General features: G+C 34.3%; 2 protein-coding genes and 1 pseudogene across 3 annotated transcripts; 1 reads left to right on the top strand and 2 right to left on the bottom strand.

Moving 5' to 3' along the window:
* Nucleotides 1-373: 373 nt before the first annotated feature.
* On the top strand, nt 374-3,651 carry LOC140979347 (isochorismate synthase, chloroplastic-like). Of its 2 annotated transcripts, none has more exons than XM_073444701.1 (13): nt 374-519; nt 609-803; nt 1,132-1,349; nt 1,440-1,557; nt 1,671-1,934; nt 2,018-2,161; nt 2,286-2,404; nt 2,501-2,558; nt 2,672-2,782; nt 2,885-2,969; nt 3,099-3,196; nt 3,314-3,406; nt 3,519-3,651. In XM_073444701.1, the coding sequence occupies exons 1-13, from the start codon at nt 403-405 to the stop codon at nt 3,579-3,581; spliced, it is 1,683 nt and encodes a 560-aa protein (XP_073300802.1). In that variant the 5' UTR covers nt 374-402; the 3' UTR covers nt 3,582-3,651. The 2 variants fall into 2 exon arrangements, with proteins under 2 accessions (XP_073300802.1, XP_073300801.1); XM_073444700.1 differs by having other exon boundaries at nt 606-803.
* A 2,794-nt stretch (nt 3,652-6,445) lies between these two features.
* LOC140979297 (isochorismate synthase, chloroplastic-like) lies at nt 6,446-10,045 on the bottom strand. The gene is made up of 13 exons (XM_073444641.1): nt 9,886-10,045; nt 9,607-9,801; nt 8,877-9,097; nt 8,669-8,786; nt 8,295-8,558; nt 8,068-8,211; nt 7,839-7,957; nt 7,685-7,742; nt 7,457-7,567; nt 7,272-7,356; nt 7,041-7,138; nt 6,837-6,929; nt 6,446-6,735 (listed from the first exon to the last, which is right to left on the bottom strand). The coding sequence occupies exons 1-13, from the start codon at nt 10,003-10,005 to the stop codon at nt 6,679-6,681; spliced, it is 1,683 nt and encodes a 560-aa protein (XP_073300742.1). The 5' UTR covers nt 10,006-10,045; the 3' UTR covers nt 6,446-6,678.
* A 1,639-nt stretch (nt 10,046-11,684) lies between these two features.
* LOC140978390 (uncharacterized) lies at nt 11,685-20,321 on the bottom strand (annotated as a pseudogene).
* Nucleotides 20,322-20,675: the final 354 nt, after the last annotated feature.

Raw genomic sequence — 20,675 nt, 5'->3', positions numbered from 1 at the left:
TTTTCAGTTCTTAAACATTTAGTTCAATTGAGTTCTTAGCTGTAAAATTCAAGCACGCACAATCTAACAAATTATACTTTGAACGCATATATTCTACCAAAAAATATAAGAAATAACGTGGAAGAAACTTCAGAAAAGTTGAGCACTAAATTTATATAATATGTTGATAAATAATGAAAAAAAACAAATAAATATTTCGGTCAAGAAAGCTATGGATGGAGTGTGCTATCCACAGTCCAATTAAATACTTGAGAATTTTCCAAATTCTTAGTCAGTTATGGCGTGAAATTGGACAATTCAAACTTAATTATATCACTTGTCTATATAAAGACCAAGGGAAGTTCCATGCATTAGTATAACTCGTAGGTTTTTGCGAGAAAGTACTATATTCAGACAGCACACATGGCTACACTTGCTAAGCATTGCACTGCCCTTTTTACAGATATCAAATCCGTGAAATCATCCAAAGTTTCAAGTCCGAACCCGATTGCATGCCATTCGGTTCATTTCGATAATCATGTAAGAATGAGACTTTTTTTTTTTTTTTTTAAAAAAAACCTATTTCTTAAAGTTTATATTGGTTGATTGACAATATATATGTGTAGCAGAAATACAAGGAGTTATCTTCACTATCAATGAATGGTTGCCAAGTTGATAATCCTAGAGCACCGGTCGGCACCATCGAGACCAAAACATTTCCATTAGCTCCAACACCAGCTTCGGCAGCAGACCGTCTCAACTCTGCCATTTACGACTTGAAGTCGAACCCGTCACAACTCGAATCCGGGATTATTCGTCTTGAGGTATATTAGCTATATGTGCTATGTTGTAGTCATAAATTACTTTCATGCATTTGAAAAATCCCCAGCTTCTAAGAAAGATTTAGTTATTTATTAGAATAAAGGAAAGGAAAAAACTTTAATTTTAATAAAAACATGCTCATTAACAATATATTTTATTACATTTTAAGTACATCAAACTGAATAAATGAATCTGATATATATAACGAACATGCATAATATAACAATATTTAAATAAAACCCATGAATTTTACGAAAAAAAATATTTTCCTGTTTGCTTCTTGAATTATAAATGTGACATAAAAACTGTTATTTTGTATTGCATGTGAAGGTGCCGATTGACGAGCACATCGAGGCACTAGATTGGCTTCGTTCTCAGAGCTTAGATCCTGTGCTCCCACGCAGTTATTATTCTGGTCGCGAATCGTCCATCGTTCCCAGTCGTCATAATAATGAAGAAAAGTTAGTTGGTGTTGCTGGATTTGGTTCAGCCGTTTCATTTCGCCATCTCGACGGATTCTCTTTGAATGATTGGCATTCCATCAAAAGGTAGCTTTAAATTTAGTTTCCATTTCCTATGACCTAATTTTCGAGACGCGAAGTGTACATATTCCAACAAATATATATGATTTTGATCAGGTTCTTGTCTAAAAGATCTCCACTGATCCGTGCTTACGGTGGAATGCGTTTTGATGCAAGAGCTGACATATCTCCCGAATGGCAAGACTTTGCGTCTTTTTATTTCATGGTCCCTCAGGTAATTAATTAGTTTCTTTTCCGAATGCAAAACTAAAAAACAAAGGTCACGTACAAATTAGTAATGAAAATCTGAAGTTTATATGTATATGGGGTTAATGAATAATATTGCAGGTTGAATTTGATGAGTTTGAAGGAAGTTCGATGATCGCAGCAACCGTCGCATGGGACAACCGCCTTTCGACAACATACGAACAAGCAGTTGCCGCACTTGAGGCCACCATGTGGCAGCTTTCATGTGTCATCAAATCGAACAATAATTCTTCCGAACAACCTATTTTGCTCGATCAAATTCACGTTCCAAACCAAATATCTTGGGAACTAGCTGTCAACAAAGCCTTGGACTCCATTAAAAGCAAAGATTCCAATCTAACCAAGGTTCTAATCTAGCAAGATCCTCCTAACTTGTTTTTTGTGGCATAAATTCATGAATGGTTACCTGAAAATTTATATGTATACAGGTTGTACTTGCACGTAGCAGCCGAGTACATACAAATGCAGAAATCGACCCCTTGATGTGGTTGGAAGCCTTACAGGCTGAAGGGGTTAATTCCTATCAATTTTGTCTCCAACCTCCTCAAGCACCTGCTTTCATCGGGAACACTGTGAGTATAAATTTTCATGACTTGTATACCAGAAAAAGTATCCATATATACCCTTTAGCATTCAGCGCTTTGAATTTGTTGTCTTGCAATATTCTGATATTCTTCTGTGTATATTGTGAATCAGCCCGAACGACTATTTTACCGGGACCAGCTTAGTGTCACCAGCGATGCATTGGCCGCTACACGAGCCAGAGGAACATCGGAGTCTCTAGATTTACAGATTGGGCGCGATTCGCTTTCAAGGTAATTAACTGGTTATCAGATTGTTAAAAAGTTATCGTATCACTTGGATGCTTGATATTATGAGCAGCATCATTTTGTTTGGTGATTCATTTGCAGTCCTAAAGATCACCATGAATTTGCAGTAGTACGAGAAAGCATCAGAAGAAAACTCGAAGTAAGTTTAGCTTATAGATAATCCGTCATTCACTGATTATTAAATTAAGCAATATTTGGATTCATTTTTAGAGTTAATGCATTATTGACATGATAATTCTTGAACATCTTTAGGCTATATGTTCTAGCACAATAGTCGAACCAAACAAAGCTCTGAGGAAACTCCCACGAGTTCAACATCTTTACGCTAAACTCACAGGCACACTCGAACAAGAAGATGATGAGGTATATATATATATAGGTCCCTGCTTATTTTATTCAACTTTGTTCCTAATTGGATCATAATATGTATAAAGCAGAGACTAAATATCTAAAAATATTTTCCAGTTTAAGATTTTGTCGTCTCTTCATCCGACTCCAGCTGTTTGTGGGCAGCCTATGGAGGACGCCCGAGTATTTATAATCGAAACTGGTAAGCAAACACCACTCAGATTGCCTGATAAGTCATAATTCAAATCCCTTAGTGTCCTCGTTTCAACTATCATTTGAATTTTATGAATATGGATGACACTGATGAATTAGATATGAATCAATGATGCAGAATCATTCGACCGAGGATACTACGCTGGCCCTGTTGGGTGGTTTGGTGGTGCAGAGAGTGAGTTTGCTGTAGGAATAAGATCAGCCTTGGTTGGCAAGGTAATATTATAAGTGTTACCTTAACAAAGATATAATTGCCACGTATGAATTAAATTTATTAAAAATCGTCGCGATTTTATCGATGAAACTAAATAGTTTTACATTCAAATTTGCCAGGGCGTTGGTGCTATATTGTACGCGGGAACTGGGATAGTAGAAGGGAGCAAACCAGCAATGGAATGGAAGGAATTAGAGCTCAAAACCTCACAGGTCTGTGTCAAATAGATGAAACTCGACACCGATTTATGTTCTAAACATTCGAATGCTAATAGATGAAGATCAAGCTGATTCTAAATGAAAATTGTTGTCTCATTTTCCACAGTTCACGAAATTGATGAAACGTGAAGCACCTCGAATGGCAATGAGTGGACAGCCACAGCATTAAAGTTGTTACACCCCAAATAGTTGCCAAGAAATTTAAAAAATATATATTTATATATAAAACGATATAATTAGATAAAATAATATTTGATCAAGATAATGTTTGAAAAATAAATAAATAAAACGAAATAAGAGATGGTATTATCTTTTAATTAATAATATGAACTTTTAGATAATGTTACTAGTATATATATATTATTATTATTATTAATTGAATTTTATCGGGCTTAGACTTGGTGATCGATCCTATCCAAATATGTAGACCGATTATATAAAACCCTTTTCTATAATGATTCCACGTTAAAACTCTCACCATCAAACCCTTATGCGACGCTCTTCAAATACAAAAATAAAATTAAAAAATCGAAGAATAAAATCATCACCCATCATCGATCGAATATGAGAAGAGAAGTCTACAGGCCATATCAATTTAGCATCTTTTGACAACTGTAAGTTAATGCTAGTTCTCTTTTTGTTCAATTTGCTTAATTTAGTTTCAGTTTTAATTGGATTTTATACGTAAAATATTTAATAAAAATTGGATTAGATGGAATACACATTTTAGATGAAATTTAAAACTAAGATTGAGAAATCTTTGAAATTTAATTGTAAAGTTTAAGTTTACAGGTTGTTTATCGGAAATCATTTCAATTATGACGTGTTCAAATTTATACATTTCGGATACTCTAAATCTAGATGCTAAGCCACAATCTGATTGAATACTTTACGAGTTTGAATACTAGTAAAACTATATTTTAGTTAGTGTAATTTTAATACGAATCATCAACGTACAATTGTATGTAGTGTTGTTAAATTAAGGGAAGCCTATTATTTAGAGATATGGAGTCTTAGATATACCTTTTAAAAACAAATGGATTAGAAATATTATTTTAGGATATGTTAGCTAATGCATATAACTTATGTTTATAGATTTTGGTGTTACACGAGACTTATGCTTTAAGTTATTACAATTTATATAAGAATCTCGGGTGCGTACATTCATATTCCGTCGTTATTTAGCAAAAGCTCCACAATAATGGATTTGGATCCATATTGTTGTAATTGATGCTTTATTGTTTCCTTATATGTTGGAATTCTGTATTTAGTTGTGTTATTGTGATAATGTGGATGCTATGTATGTCATGTGAGTTATCTTTTGGTTTCTGCGTGAGCCACCTTTTGTTTTCCTATGGTCAAAGTTTTGCATGACAGGGTCCCATTGTGGATGTTGTTATGTTCCGTCTGTCATGTGAGTTACCTCTTGATTCCTGCGGGTCAAAGTGTTACACGTAAGGGGGAGCATGTGAGCCACCACTTGTTTTCTTAAGATCAAAATGTTGTATGATAGAAATTCTGCTATGAATTCTGTTATTATGTTATTATTCTTGCATTATGTCATCCTATCTACATGTGTATTTATTGTTTATTATTGTGAAAGCTTTTGTTATTGTCCTTGAGATCGAATTATTTGCTGGATATATGAGTGTACTGAATAATTTTGGTTTCATGTAATAATCTGGAGGAGGAAGACGAATATGCAGAATATATATAAGAGATAATTGAGGATGATGATGACATGGAGAATGTTCACTAGAATTTGGAAACTTAAATTCTGGCATTTGAGTTCTTTTAGGATCCGTGGATTATTTCTTTTCAAAAATTTTGTCTAGTCCTTTGGAATACTAATTTAATTACTCATTGATCTGATTGAGATTGACTCACTGTTTTTTTTAATAAATAAACTATGATTTTTTTTATAAAATTTAGACTTGTGTTGATTATATGAGTTATCGGTACTTTAAATAAATCTTGACCTGTACAAATATTGTGTGTGTAGGTGTGAGAAATAAGGGGCCTTACAAAAGTGCTGATCGATATATAGATAGAATACAACACCCAAATTTTTTTTCTTGATATTTCTTGTAAATATGAATGAAATAGTGTTGAAAAGATAAAAGAGTATACCAGTATGCAATTGTTGTACTGTATTTCCTTTGTTGCTTTATTCAATTTATGGATTTTTTGTTAAATGGTTTGCTCTGTTTCATTTGTGAATTTAATTTTACACAATGTAATGCTTCAAATATCAAGTACTGGATTCCATAGCATATTTTCTGAAAGATATTATTTATTTTAGATCATTAAAATTATTAATGACATAATTTTGTATGACATTAATCAGACTGTTTGCGAATGTGGTCCGTAAGCAAACATATCATGATGTATCCAAATATAGCTTGGATGGTAGGATACAGTGAGCTTCTATAAAAATGTATGAGGTTCAATTCCTCTTTGTTTCTATCATTTCAGATTTGAGCCTGCAACACAAGGTTTCTGCGGTATTTTTTAACTGTTAGCGTGGTTTGCAAGCTATTACATTGATCTTTTGAGTTTATATAAAGCACCAAAAAATAAAAATAAAAATAACGGCACGAGTTTCAAGATTAAAAAAAATCACGATGTAACATAAAAATGCAATTCCCCCAAATCCATTGCATCGGCAATGTTCTAAAAATTTCAAAAAGTAAACTTTCTAGCTAAGACTTCGAGTTTCGAAATACAAAGATAACTTAATTCAATCTTTTTATTCCTAAATTTTAAAGAAATGTGATTTTTATATTTTAAATTAATATTTGAAACTGAGAGTTTTTTTTTAAATTTAAAACATTAAATGAACGGAACGAAAAAATTATTAAATGATTAAATTAACCTATCTCTTTGGCTGCCAATTAAATTATTCAATTTCCACGGTCCAACTTCACGTCTGTCTTTCATATCAGTATTAAACTCAAGATAAATCACAAGTTAACATAGGTATTTCTTTGCAATTTAACCCTGTTGAACGGAAAAACAGAGGAAACCATAAGACAACAAAGAAAGACAGAAGAAAAAATCCGATAATTCTTCCATTAATTAATTAAACGAAGTACTAAATGAACATATAAAATCAAAATTTTATTCATCTTTACAAGAAATTAAATAATGTGGGAGGGCCGGAGATCAACCGGAAAGAATTGGATTTCTGATATCTCTATTCCTGTTATATCTGCAGATGTTGACCATATATATGTCCGGAGTAAGCTCTCTCAATACTCCATCCTTCAGGGCTGTCCGCTTATGGCCATTCGAGCTTCTTCGTGTTTCATCAATTTAGTGAACTATACATGAAAATCAAACTAACGTACATTTAAAATCCATTCTCTTTTAAACAAGTGATTGCAAAAGTGTCAAATTTCATGTATTTAAAACATATATATACCTGTGAGGTTTTGAGCTCTAATTCCTTCCATTCCATGGCTGGTTTGCTCCCTTCTACTATCCCAGTTCCCGCGTACAATATAGCACCAACGTCCTGGCAAATTTAAATGCAAAACTATTTAGTTTCATCTATAAAATCGTGACGATTTTTGATAAATTTAATTCATATGTGGCAATATCTTTGTTAAGGTAATACTAATATTACCTTGCCAACCAAGGCTGATCTTATTCCTACAGCAAACTCACTCTCTGCACCACCAAACCACCCAACAGGGCCAGCGTAGTATCCTCGGTCGAATGATTCTGCGTCATTGATTAATATCTAATGAATCAGTGTCATCCATATTCATAAAACTCAAATGATAGTTGAAACGATCGAGGACACTAAGGGATTTGAATTATGACTTATAAGGCCAGCTGAGTAGTGTTTGCTTACCAGTTTCGATTATAAATACTCGGGCGTCCTCCATAGGCTGCCCACAAACAGCTGGAGTCGGATGAAGAGACGACAAAATCTTAAACTGGAAAATATTTTTAGATATTCAGTCTCTGCTTTATACATATTATGATTCCAAGTGACAAAGTTGAATAAAATAAGCAGGGACCTATATATATATATACCTCATCATCTTCTTGTTCGAGTGTGCCTGTGAGTTTAGCGTAAAGATGTTGAACTCGTGGGAGTTTCCTCAGAGCTTTGTTTGGTTCGACTATTGTGCTCGAACATATAGCCTAAAGACGTTCAAGAATTATCATGTCAGAAATCAAACAATAATGCATTGACTCTAAAAATGAATCCAAATATTGCTTTAATCAGTGAATTATGGATTATCTATAAGCTAAACTTACTTCGAGTTTTCTTCTGATGCTTTCTCGTACTACTGCAAATTCATGGTGATCTTTAGGACTGCAAATGAATCACCAAACAAAATGATGCTGCTCATAATATCAAGCATCCAAGTGATACGATAACTTTTTAACAATCTGATAACCAGTTAATTACCTTGAAAGCAAATCGCGTCCAATCTGTAAATCTAGAGCCTCCGATGTTCCTCTGGCTCGTGTAGCGGCCAATGCATCGCTGGTGACACTAAGCTGGTCCCGGTAAAATAGTCGTTCGGGCTGATTCACAATATACACAGAAGAATATCAAAATATTGCAAGACAACGAATTCAAATTAAGCGTCTAATACTAAAGGGTACGGATACAAGTCATGAAAATTTATACTCACAGTGTTCCCGATGAAAGCAGGTGCTTGAGGAGGTTGGAGACAAAATTGATAGGAATTAACCCCTTCAGCCTGTAAGGCTTCCAACCACATCAAGGGGTCGATTTCTGCATTTGTATGTACTCGGCTGCTACGTGCAAGTACAACCTGTATACATATAAATTTTCAGGTAACCATTCATGAATTTATGCCACAAAAAACAAGTTAGGAGGATCTTGCTAGATTAGAACCTTGGTTAGATTGGAATCTTTGCTTTTAATGGAGTCCAAGGCTTTGTTGACAGCTAGTTCCCAAGATATTTGGTTTGGAACGTGAATTTGATCGAGCAAAATAGGTTGTTCGGAAGAATTATTGTTCGATTTGATGACACATGAAAGCTGCCACATGGTGGCCTCAAGTGCGGCAACTGCTTGTTCGTATGTTGTCGAAAGGCGGTTGTCCCATGCGACGGTTGCTGCGATCATCGAACTTCCTTCAAACTCATCAAATTCAACCTGCAATATTATTCATTAACCCCATATACATATAAACTTCAGATTTTCATTACTTTGTACGTAACCTTTGTTTTTTAGTTTTGCATTCGGAAAAGAAACTAATTAATTACCTGAGGGACCATGAAATAAAAAGACGCAAAGTCTTGCCACTCGGGTGATATGTTAGCTCTTGCATCAAAACGCATTCCACCGTAAGCACGGATCAGTGGAGAGCTTTTAGACAAGAACCTGATCAAAATCATATATATTTGTTGGAATATGTACACTTCGCGTCTCGAAAATTAGGTCATAGGAAATGGAAACTAAATTTAAAGCTACCTTTTGATGGAATGCCAATCATTCAAAGAGAATCCGTCGAGATGGCGAAATGAAACGGCTGAACCAAATCCAGCAACACCGACTAACTTTTCTTCATTATTATTATGACGACTGGGAACGATGGACGATTCGCGACCAGAATAATAACTGCGTGGGAGCACAGAATCTAAGCTCTGTGATCGAAGCCAATCTAGTGCCTCAATGTGCTCGTCAATCGGCACCTTTTACAAAAACCATTGAACATCAGAGAAATATCCATCGAATTCGAACTCATGCTCTCGAGGGCTAACAGTATTATATATATATATATATATATATAGCATGCTGCGTGTGTTTGAGTATTTTTTTAACAAATTATTCGTTTTTGCATTTGAGTAGAAATATATAATACCAAATATCACAAATTAATATGATATTGATGTTACTATAACTATAGAGTAATATGAGTTATGTATTAATATACATAAAACCAGCTTTGAAGAAAATATGTTTACTTCTGAATATATGTAGATCAATTTTTTTTTTTAAATTTCGTAATTTGCATAATCTTTGCCATGTAAAAGTGGAAGATCGATCAGGAACAAGATTGAATGATGTGTCACATGCACACAAATGAATTAATTAATTCTTCACTTTAACATCAACATGCATCCAATTGTTGTTTTTGAATGAGAAGATATTGATAAAAAAAGGTGTAAAACGTATAATAACTGACGACATATATATATACCTCGAGACGAATAATCCCAGAATCAAGTTGTGATGGGTTCGATTTCAAGTCGTAAATGGCTGAGTTGAGACGATCAGCAGCCGAAGCTGGTGTGGGTGCCATTGGAAATGTTTTGGTCTCAATGGTACCAATTGGTGCTCTAGGATCTTCACTTTGGCAACCATTCATGGATAGTGAAGACAACTCCTTGTATTTCTATATGAACATTCAAGATAAAATATTTTGAGAACAATAAATATTTTATTCCGCATGCAATAACTCAAAATTTTGCATTCTTACTTTGTTACTCGTGAAATGAACCGAATGTTTGGCATGTGCCGTTGGGGATGAGAAGGAGGTCCGTTTCGCGGATTTGATGTTGGAAGAACTGGCCATGCAATGGTTAGCTACTGCTGCCATTTTTGCTATATAATTTTGTGCAAGATTAATGTGTGTTTTGTTTATGTATGTACTTGCATGTGTGCTTTTTGTCTTGAAATATTTGTATGGGTATTTATAGTAGTAGAACAAACTTGAGGTCAAATTTCACGCCATAACGGACCGAAAAATAGTTTAATCAAACAAAGTGTTTTGACTGTATATATATATGTTAATTGTTTATTCATAATTTATTTCTACCTTTGCCGCCTAGGAGGAAGTTACTTACTTACATTCTTGACCAAATTATTCACCATTATTGTTTTTAATTAACGGTGGATATAGCAAAATTTAAATTTTGCTACTGACATTGATTTTAGGACATATGAATTTAACCAAATTATTTCCCCCACCATATCTGGTTATTCTTTGTTTTTTCACAAACAATATAATATAATGTTTATTTAATATATCGAAATGACACAATTAATGTGTGTATTTTTCCATTTGCAAATGGGGTTTGTCAAAGACCTGAGTCATCCATCACATTGAACCTTTTTTCCTGTGGCTTACTGTGCTAGTCAATATTTTCGTTTCATTTTCCAAATAAAATAATTTCCTTTTTTTTACATTTTGATTTGCTGTGTATTGATACTGTGATACATACAATTATCCTTATTTATTTAATTTTTTTAATATATAAAAACGGTATTTTATATTTAATTCTAATAAAAAAATATATATTCTCAGACTTAAGACAATAAAATCAAGTCTACAAATTATTATTCAATCAATTTACATAAAATATTTTCTTCTATAAAACATTTTTTTTAAAAAGTAACACCTTAACTAATATATGCGTCACAACAAGGATTAGTCACACAATTAAAGAATGATTTCACATCACGGCACACCATCAACGAACACGCACTGTCACAATTTTTCATCATCATTATTATTAACTAATTTATGTACGCAAAACTCATATAAGATAATTTCATAAGTTAATGTTTTTTACTCCATCGATCAATTTATAAAAAAAAATATTATTTTTTGTCAAAAATGTTTTTTTTACTCTAATTTTGAACTAGATCAATCTATTTTATAAATTTAGACATGTGAAACTGTCTCATAACTCGCAAGAGACTGGATGAACCATATCAGGTTTATTGATTGCATCACACTCATTAAATTAAATCTTCAATTTTTCTAAATAAATAATGTTAGTAGGCATTATTTGCAGGACAAGATACGTCAGCTTTAAAATAGAGCTTCCGAATTTGAAAAAGGCATGCCTCAGGTGCTGCAGTCAACGAACAGAAACTACCAAGAAGCATGCTGGAATGACTCGCATAATATTTTAACTTCAATGTGCGTGTGCATATATATTTTTTAATAATATATTCTATGATAATTTTTGCATCATATACAATTAATATATTTATTCAAAATATTTGGTCCATTAGTCAGAGAACCATCATGTGAGGATTAGTTTATTTGAATCTTTTAGTCGATTAGATTTCAAGACGAGTGTATTATTCATTTACACATCAATTTTGAATTGTGTTAACTTGCCTTGGGTCACTCCAAGGTCGTTTTGTATGTGAAGGCGGGCATCCATTGTTGATTGATGTCTGATGGCACCGAAAATTTGAATGTTCGTCGCAGAATCAACCGGGTACAGCGCACAGGAACCCCTAAAATCTTTGACATTTTCAGGAAATAGCATAACATATGCACAATTCAACATCAAGTTTAAAACAGCACTACAAAAAACATTCAACATGCCATAAAAAGATTCTTCTCTATATTTCTACGTCTACAACTCCCAACGTTGACTCTTGAACGAAAAATCGAGTATACAATCCATAAACCTATGAGAACCTTTACCAGACTTTAGATGTTGTTGATCTTTGGCTTTAAACGTGCAACGCCATCTAAAGAGAGCAAATACCCACCAAAAAGATTTTGAGGTATGCTCACAATTTACAACAATGCGAAACCACGCAAAAATTATGCATATTATTCCTCATCCATGTCGACCCCACCAATTATGTGCCGTCTTTTATCAAAAACAGCTCTGAAAGCCTCACGCTCAGCACGTAATTGGTCTTGGAGTATTTTTTGTCTCTTTGATCCAACAGTTCTTTGAGCGAGCTTATCTTCCTCTGGCAGGGGATTCGACTTCTGCAACCATAAGTCAAAACAGATCAGCTAAGGCCTTCAGAGGAGCATACTTTGCCTTACCTTGCACCATTGTCGGCAAGGCCACACGGCAGCTCAATAGAGTTCGTCTGGGTAAATGTTATTATAGACCTCATATGTATTTTAGCACAAAACAATCAAGTATAATGGAAAGCTTTACAGTAAATAAGACGAGTAGGAATCTCACCAAGTTGTACCCAGAACCACGACCAATTACTAAAGATACATTTGCTGTTTTGGCAGCGCCTATTGAGAAACCAATACTGCCAACCTGAAGAGACCATAATCCAAAAATATCAATATCAAAACATGAAAATGTTGATAATAAAGGTAATTATCTAGTCTAACACAAACAGTGGAAGTTCAAGATTCCAAACTCGTTTTAAGTTTGTTACATCTTTAAAAAAAATTCTTCTATTATTAATTGCCTATATGAGCCCTCAAAATTTTATTTTGGAGCTTATGTACGTCCATCTTAAAAGTTTTACGAAACCCTGAAATCTCTTCAAGTACTGCCTAACACCAAAGTTAAAAGTTTAATTTGAAACACACTCCAGATGACTTATTTAACTAATGAAAAAGACAGCAGTCGACTAGTCGTTTACCTGATCAGCCCAACATACACATTTACCTTGGTTGCTGTATGATTTAGCTAAACCAGAGAGAGCACTCAATTTTACCCTGGTCACTTCAGCTTTTCGCACATCATCCTCGTCCAAATCATTTGACCATTTGCTCTTTCCCAATTCTGTCACCACCTCTATCGGACATTGTTCTACAGCATAAAACCTCTGCTCGTCTTTTGATGTTCCTAGTTTTTTTCGAAAATAACATACTAAATTATACAAAATGTGGATTCTTTCAAACTAGCACGCAAAAAGAATTACTCAGTAACCATCAAGAGCCCAAAATCCTTATTAATTGGATAAAAAAGGATGTAAATTGGTGATGATAAAATGTATCTTCAGCAAACAAGACATTCTTCTAAAATAATTGTAAATGATTCATTGCATCATGTCTTGCGTCCTATAGATGATCAATACAGATGTTCCTTATAAGGATTAAAACAAAAATGATTGTTACCCAGTTAACATGAAATAATGGGTTAGTTGGACAAGGTGTACAAGTTTTTGCACAATAATTTCCCATGAAATTATGAAGTAACATGATACGACTAACTTCTACAGGTGACCAAACTAACTGAACCTAAAATCACACCTAAATCCATAATTGTTATTTTTAAAATTTTCAATCCATTTGACGTCATCAAGATGTGAAATAACCACTGTGAATACTATCAAGATGCTAGTTTGAGACGAAGTAATGTAATTGTTACAGCAATAAAGACAGTGATGGATTACATGGATAATATAACTCTACGATAAAACTGCTATTTGAGAACAAAGTTCTTTATAGATTGTGAGCAGTCACATCATAAATAGCAGTCCAGATATTTCTCTGTCCGTTGTCTTTCACGCATGTCGATAGCAAGGGAACTAAATATAGACCATCAATTGAAAACTAAGAAAATGAGTGAATTCAAGCAATACGACCGGCAGCTAAATTACCTTCAGAAAGTTTCGTGTTTTCAGCACTTGCACATTCTGAACCAGGGAGGCCCCCAATATGATCTCAATCTTCTGTATCCATGTCAACCTAAGGAAATTTAGGTTATTAAACATTATTTCACAGAATGATAGAATAGTAAAGATCTGGCTTAACAAAGAATAAGCCAACAAGCAAGAAACCATAATTATATTAAAGATGAAATCACTGGCAACATCATAGGTTGAATTTTTTGTGCAGTAAAAGATGAAAAAAGGAAAAGAGAAACCCCACAGCAATGTGGGCAGTGAATTTACCTCTCGAATCCCATTTTCCTCCAAACCATCTCCATGGAGTAAAGACTGCAATATAATCAGTTAGTGAGTTTCAGGGTTAAAATTCACAGAAAATGCAAATATCCAGAGTCTTGACAAATTCTTGTCAAGCAAAATCTTGGTGCAAAACGGGGAAACTATACTATTAAATACCATGACGTCTAGCTTCATGTATAAGGGCGGTGCATCCTCCCATTGCTTGGCCATCTTTTGTATGTCATTTTGAGTGAAACCATGAACATTTCTTGCAGCACAACCCTGAGGAACACAATGAAAAATAATGTCCATTGAAGAACACTGGCAGTACAATATAATTTCAACTTCCACGTGCTGGAAGGTTCCATGGCATATTTATCCAATCATTTTACTTAACCTGTGGATCTAATGCACTCTATAACGAATAATAACTTGGGTAGATAACTATGACGAGCTAAAATATTTACTTTATTAACCAAAAAGTATCATGAGAAAGTAACAAAATCCAAACAAGAAACTCACCACTGGATCTTTGTATGTGGCCTCTAGTAAGTAAACCTCATAACCAGATCTCTGCAATTAAAGAATTGAAATAAATTTTAAGCAGAAAATGATTGCAAAATAGCATGTCCACATATGATTATAAAAGTAAATAAATATAACACACTAACACAGGATGAATAGAGAAGCTCAACTAGCAACAAGAGAAATATAATCAAGTTGTATCAAGAAGAGTATGCATAAAACCTTTGGAAGTGTTTCCATTTCCTTTATTACGGTAGGGCGATCAAGATGTTAAAAAGTAATATCATCAATTAATTCAGTTCAGTAAAATTTCAAACCAAATTGCCAAAGGAATAAACAATAATCCCCATGCTACTTTTTATACTGCAAATTCGAGTTGATTGGTTTCAAAATTATATTATGTATTCCTTGTGTTAATGCCAAGTCACACTGATATATCTAAAACCCTAACACAGCTCACAATGAATTCATTCAAATTTAAATCATGCAACTCAGATGTCTTTGAACCATTTGCCGTAAAACACCAATAGCCAAACCAGGAAAAAAAAGGGCAGTGGAGAAAGCCATCATATGTAATCAAACAACAACAAACCCTAGCCATAAGAAACATATCTGAGATTGTAGATTAGGGATGACCTTAGAGTTTGGGTTTGAAAATTATGAGGCTTTTTAGTGTTAAAAAAAATAAATAAATTTTACAAAGACACACTACCACATGGAGTGGTGGGGATGTAGGTGAAGCAGTTAACAATTTCTGAACCCACCACTAAACCTGAAATTGATAGTTACTAAAACTATGAAATTGTTTGTACTACTGAAAATAGTAAGACTGGAGGGCTGTCAAATGGGTTGCTTCACAGACAATATTCAAATAATGATACAGTTATTGCATGGAATTTATGCAAGGTTTCTCTTCGAGAATGTTCAAAGAGGGCTTGTTCACAGAAGTTCACAAACTACGGTAATCAGAATCACAATACATTTACAAGTATGTCATTGAAATGATATAATGAAAAGCAGGTGAACTGAGAAGCAGAAAGGAAAGGGTAATTCAAAGTTCTTGTAAAAAGCACGGAAGGATTACAAAATTTGAATTCCAAAAATACTTCCAAATTATTTGGAAGTTCAAAAACCGGAAAAGCACGACATTTAAGAATCAATATAGAATTTATAAAGAATTTCAAGGAAAATAATTGACATTATTTAAACGGTGTTAATTACTTCAACTTCTGCACTGTACACAGACCAAGGGATATCAAAGAAGGTCCTTCATCTACAAATACAATCAAACAGCAAGAAAGAAGAAGTAAGAAAGACTGAGAAATATACATGGACAGTGGTAAGACTGGAGAAAAATCTCTTCTCACTCTATTCATTCAATTATTTTTTTGAGTAGCTTCGTAAGTATGACGTCGAGACACCCCTCAAACCAGAACAAACAACTTAACTTGCTACATAAAATCCGCAAATAAGACCAAGATATAATGGACCTCTATGTTTACCCAGAAGAGAGAGCAGCACACATAGAGAGACCAAAGTACAGAGAATGATGATATACCTTTGCAGTTGCCCAAAACTGAGCAAAATCAGCTACCCGCAGATTGCGGTCATCCACTAAGATGAAGCACAAATAGCATCAAGAAATGGATCAATTGCCAAATAAACTGCATCTGTAGTTAGTCAAACTGAAGCAGTGCAAAGGCACTGCATGACCATTTAAGCTATAAGAAGACTACGCCTTTCAACTATTTCTGCGTATAAACTATCCTAAGGTGAAAGAAAATACTTTATATGTCCAAATGGAAATTTTTCAAGAGAAGCGTCGTAAATGAGTCTGAAAGACCTGTAGAATGCAAACTGGTAATGTCAAAGCTACAACCAGCAACATAAGAAACACCAACATTATTTTTGTTACTTAAACAAGATGAAAACCAAAATGAAAGTAAAGTTTGAAATGAATCGCACATCATCGTATCTCAAAGAAAATAAAAAACCATTCCTCACCAACGCCTTTAATGTAAATGTTATCAAAAAAGGGAAATTAAAAGCAAGAAAAAGCAGGGAAATTATTGTTTTGAAAATAACTTGTGCTTTCTCCACAGAAAAGTCATACCAATTACAAAGAAGAAAACCCCTTCATCAAGGGTTTTTTTAAATGCCTTCAGCATGCTTGACCGATAAGCCTGATAGACAGACAAAATGTTATAGCAAGAATAATAAATTCAATTATAACAGTTAAGAAGAGAATATACAAGGTGCTAAATCTATATTCACAGTAAACCTTTCATTAAAATATCACCAATTCACGAGACTGAAAAATAATTTAACAGGCTATAGGAGCATTTCTAATTGCATGCCTACCACTTATAAAACTGTGCTCTCACAGCACAACCCTTTTAAAAATATTTAGGCAGCATCATTAAATAATGTATTCTACACGAGAAATAACATAAAATCAAATGCTTCTTCTCGGTGTACGCTTCATTGCTAGAAGATTTTTATCTTTTGCAACTACTTAAGAGAACCGTGCTAATAGCATTTATCTCACACAAGTATAAAACAATTAGGATTAATCCAAGTTCGAATTCAAATTTGACCCAATCGGAAATTTTCAATTTTGCACAAACCAAAGGGTGACTAAAAAGTTCTTTCAGCGTTCACTTATTTTCAGAAAGCACGCTCTTCCTGACTAAGGTTACAGTGGAACAGCAACCATATCAGATTATCACTGCAGAACCAACTTCACGAGATATCCTGGCCCCTTTTGGCTATTAAATCACCTAATTTTAAATCTTTACATCATATAAAAATACCCTCACCAGAATATGATTAGCAATACCATAAGATCCATTATAGTTCAACACATTACCATGTACTAGTATTAGTCATAATATTTCAACTGTCCTCAATCTCAAAGACAAAACTTGAGATTGCATGCAGTTAAGGTCACATGTGCCATTAATATAATTAATATTATAAACTCATATGTGTAACTAAATTATTGAATTGACATTGTCACCTCTTCCATCTCGGGATCGTAACAGTATTCCATGACCTTCTTAGTTGGTTTTTTCCCGTGAACTGAAGAATTTGATTTTGAACCCTCACTGTCTTCAACCTATGCACAGAGAAAAAACCATTTACATATAATATGCATACTTGTCTTGGTTACACATTAAAACATGAAACACCTTTTCGACATCAATCATGAAATAATCATCCATCGAGTGAATCCGTGGAGCACTGCCACCATTTTCAACCTCAAGATCACGTAACATCTTTGCCAGGTAGCTCTTGCCACTGCCTGATCATAATAAATTTGCAAATACTCTTAGCAGATAATACAATATTTACATAGTTTTTACCAACAGCATTTAACCCATTTAGCACACAATTTTTACAATATGTGGATTCCACACTTAAACAATAGCTCATATAGCAACCCAAGTATAATGCTACTATAAGCAATCACGTATGCAAAGCCACTATAATCATCAGAAATCGCATTCAAGGCATTATTACTAACATCGCAATATAAACTTTTCTGTCTAACCTAGCTGTAATTTTTAAGTTATATCATGTTCAGACAACAAGCTAAACTCCAGGTCATGGACAACCCACCAAACACACATACACACACACAGCAGTTAATTTAGAGACCTTTTCAGAGGCAAACAACATGAATAAGAAAAAAGAAAATATAGATTTCAGTATAGATTAAAAAAATCAAAGCACAATTTATATGGTAAAGATATTTGCAAGAAAAGGAGAATATATATATATGAATAAAACCTGGAAGCCCTCGCAGAATTATGACGATGTGATCTGGACGGCTACTGCGATGTGGTTTTTTTAGAATGTGTGAGGCATCCAAAGCCATGGGCTTCTCTGAGAAGAGATGATGTGATGGAATATCTTCACTTTCTCTTAGATACATCTTGGATGGTGCCATCTGAAAGGCTTGAATTTCCTTAAAAGCATGATAATAAAATCTACATTAAGATCTACAAGTAAGTTTCCACCTGTAATGAATAATTAAACAACAACAAGATATATAGCATTCATAAACCTATGAACTTTCTTTAATTACTTCCAGGACACTGCTAAATAAGCAGTCCATAGCCATGTATTCGAACTATTTTTAGAAATGTTAGTTTCTTGCAATCAAACAACAGAAGTATTATTTTCTAATGCTAATGCACTTAGAATTGCCTACAAAAATATTTTATCTTTTTCAGTCGAGTTCGGTGTTGATCATTCAAGCATTCCTCCTGCACAATCTTGGGGATGTCGGTATCAATTCTAACATGACGTATATATTACTGTTAAACATTCACCTTATATTATCAAATACGGGGACAGTAGATCAGAACTTTAGCTAGTACCATACCTCAGTGTAATAACCACCTGAATTTGGATTGCCTTTTCTTGAATATTCATTAGCTTCAGATGAGACACCTTCAGAAATCACGGGATAAGGTGCCCGCAAAGAGGGTGCAGATTCAGCTGGAACTGGAAACAGGGAACTACCAGTGGATGCAGATGATGTGGTGCCTGGATTCAAAGAGTTCAACCCAGTAAGTTCTACTGGGAGTGGCGGTGGAGGTGATGTGGGAAGTGGAGGCTGCCCATTATACCCCTGTGATGGCTTCAACTGACCTCTTTGATCGCTTGAACCAGATAAACTATAATAATTAGGCTCCATAGCTTGATGGAGCGTTGCACCCGACTGTGAGATGCATTTGCTAAACTCTGGCTGGCTTTCGGTTGGAAACTTAATTATCTCATGTGGAGTAGGTAAAGTATTATATATGTGCGTTTGATGAACTCCATGGGCCTGATCAAAATTTTTATAACCATCAGCCCTGTCACCTTTATTCTCGCACACTTGATTCTGCATAAAATTATTCTCACTTCGATTATATTGCAATCGCCCTAACTCCACGATCTCCTTCTGTCTATACTCAAGTTGGGTATCATAATTTCGCTTTTCGTAAATATTACTTTCTTTAAAGTTTCCGCTCTCGTTACCCTGGAAAAGATGGCTAAAATTGCTTATCTTCTCGAAAGTATAAGCTGAAATTTTCTTTCCCAAATCATTGCTCCTGTTTAAATCATGATTCATAGCACCATGATCGCGTATCAATTTCAATCTCCTCTCGTCTTCCCCAGATTGGATCATACAACTGCCATTCAAATAGTGGCCAGGACCAGAACTGTGGCCGGAATAGTCGACTCTCATTCTCTTGGCACCAATCGTCTGGGCATCGTCATAATCTAGCCTGGGTTTCAGATTTCCATAAAAACCTTCACCAACATTAGAGTTATTGCTCCATGGTCGTGGGAAAAGTTGCGGTGGTGGCGCGTAAGGATTCGCAGCGTGGGGGCCTTGGTGGTCGACGAACGGGTCATATGACGGAGGATGAGACGGAGGAATAGGAGGTATGTGACGGTGGAAGAATTGCTCTGAGTACTGTGAAGGCGGTGTTGGCAGTCTGAAATTTTGTGGCGGAGGAAGGCAAAACGGGAAGTGGGAATTTGAACAGACAGGGCAGAGATTACCCATCTGCGGTCTTGAACGCCACGAATGCTCCATAATTGAGCAGCTAATGTGCTGGAGCACTGCACTTTCGAATACCCAATTAGGGTTTGGAGAAGGCCGAATCTAATTTGGCCGGACGATCGTTCATGCTCGTCTCACGCACAAATTATTCAACGATTTCGATCATAAATTACTTTTGAGGAAGCAAGTATATTTACTGATTCATTATATCTGAGAGACAAATTGATTTCTCTTCTTTCTTTTTTTTTTTTTTTTTTTTTTTTTGAAAAATCAAATTGATTTTATTTACGTTGATAATGAAAAATATATGTGTGTGTGTGAGACATGAATCATTTCTATTTTTTATATTATAAATAATATTTTTTATAAGTGAAATTGAATATAAAATTCATCCTACAAAATTGAGAATTTTTATGATTATTTTATATGTATATTTGGTTATCATGCAAAAATGTATTTTAATATCTATATTATAATATTACTGGTATAAATAATAGTTTTCATTTTTATGAATATAAGAATAATTGTAATTATATTTCACATATAACTTTATTGTAAAAAAA

The sequence above is a fragment of the Primulina huaijiensis genome, chromosome 6 (genome assembly GCF_012295235.1).
Source record: "Primulina huaijiensis isolate GDHJ02 chromosome 6, ASM1229523v2, whole genome shotgun sequence".
Taxonomy (NCBI): domain Eukaryota; kingdom Viridiplantae; phylum Streptophyta; class Magnoliopsida; order Lamiales; family Gesneriaceae; genus Primulina; species Primulina huaijiensis.
Note: the sequence above shows the minus strand (reverse complement) of the source record. Positions and strands in the feature narration are given on the sequence as shown.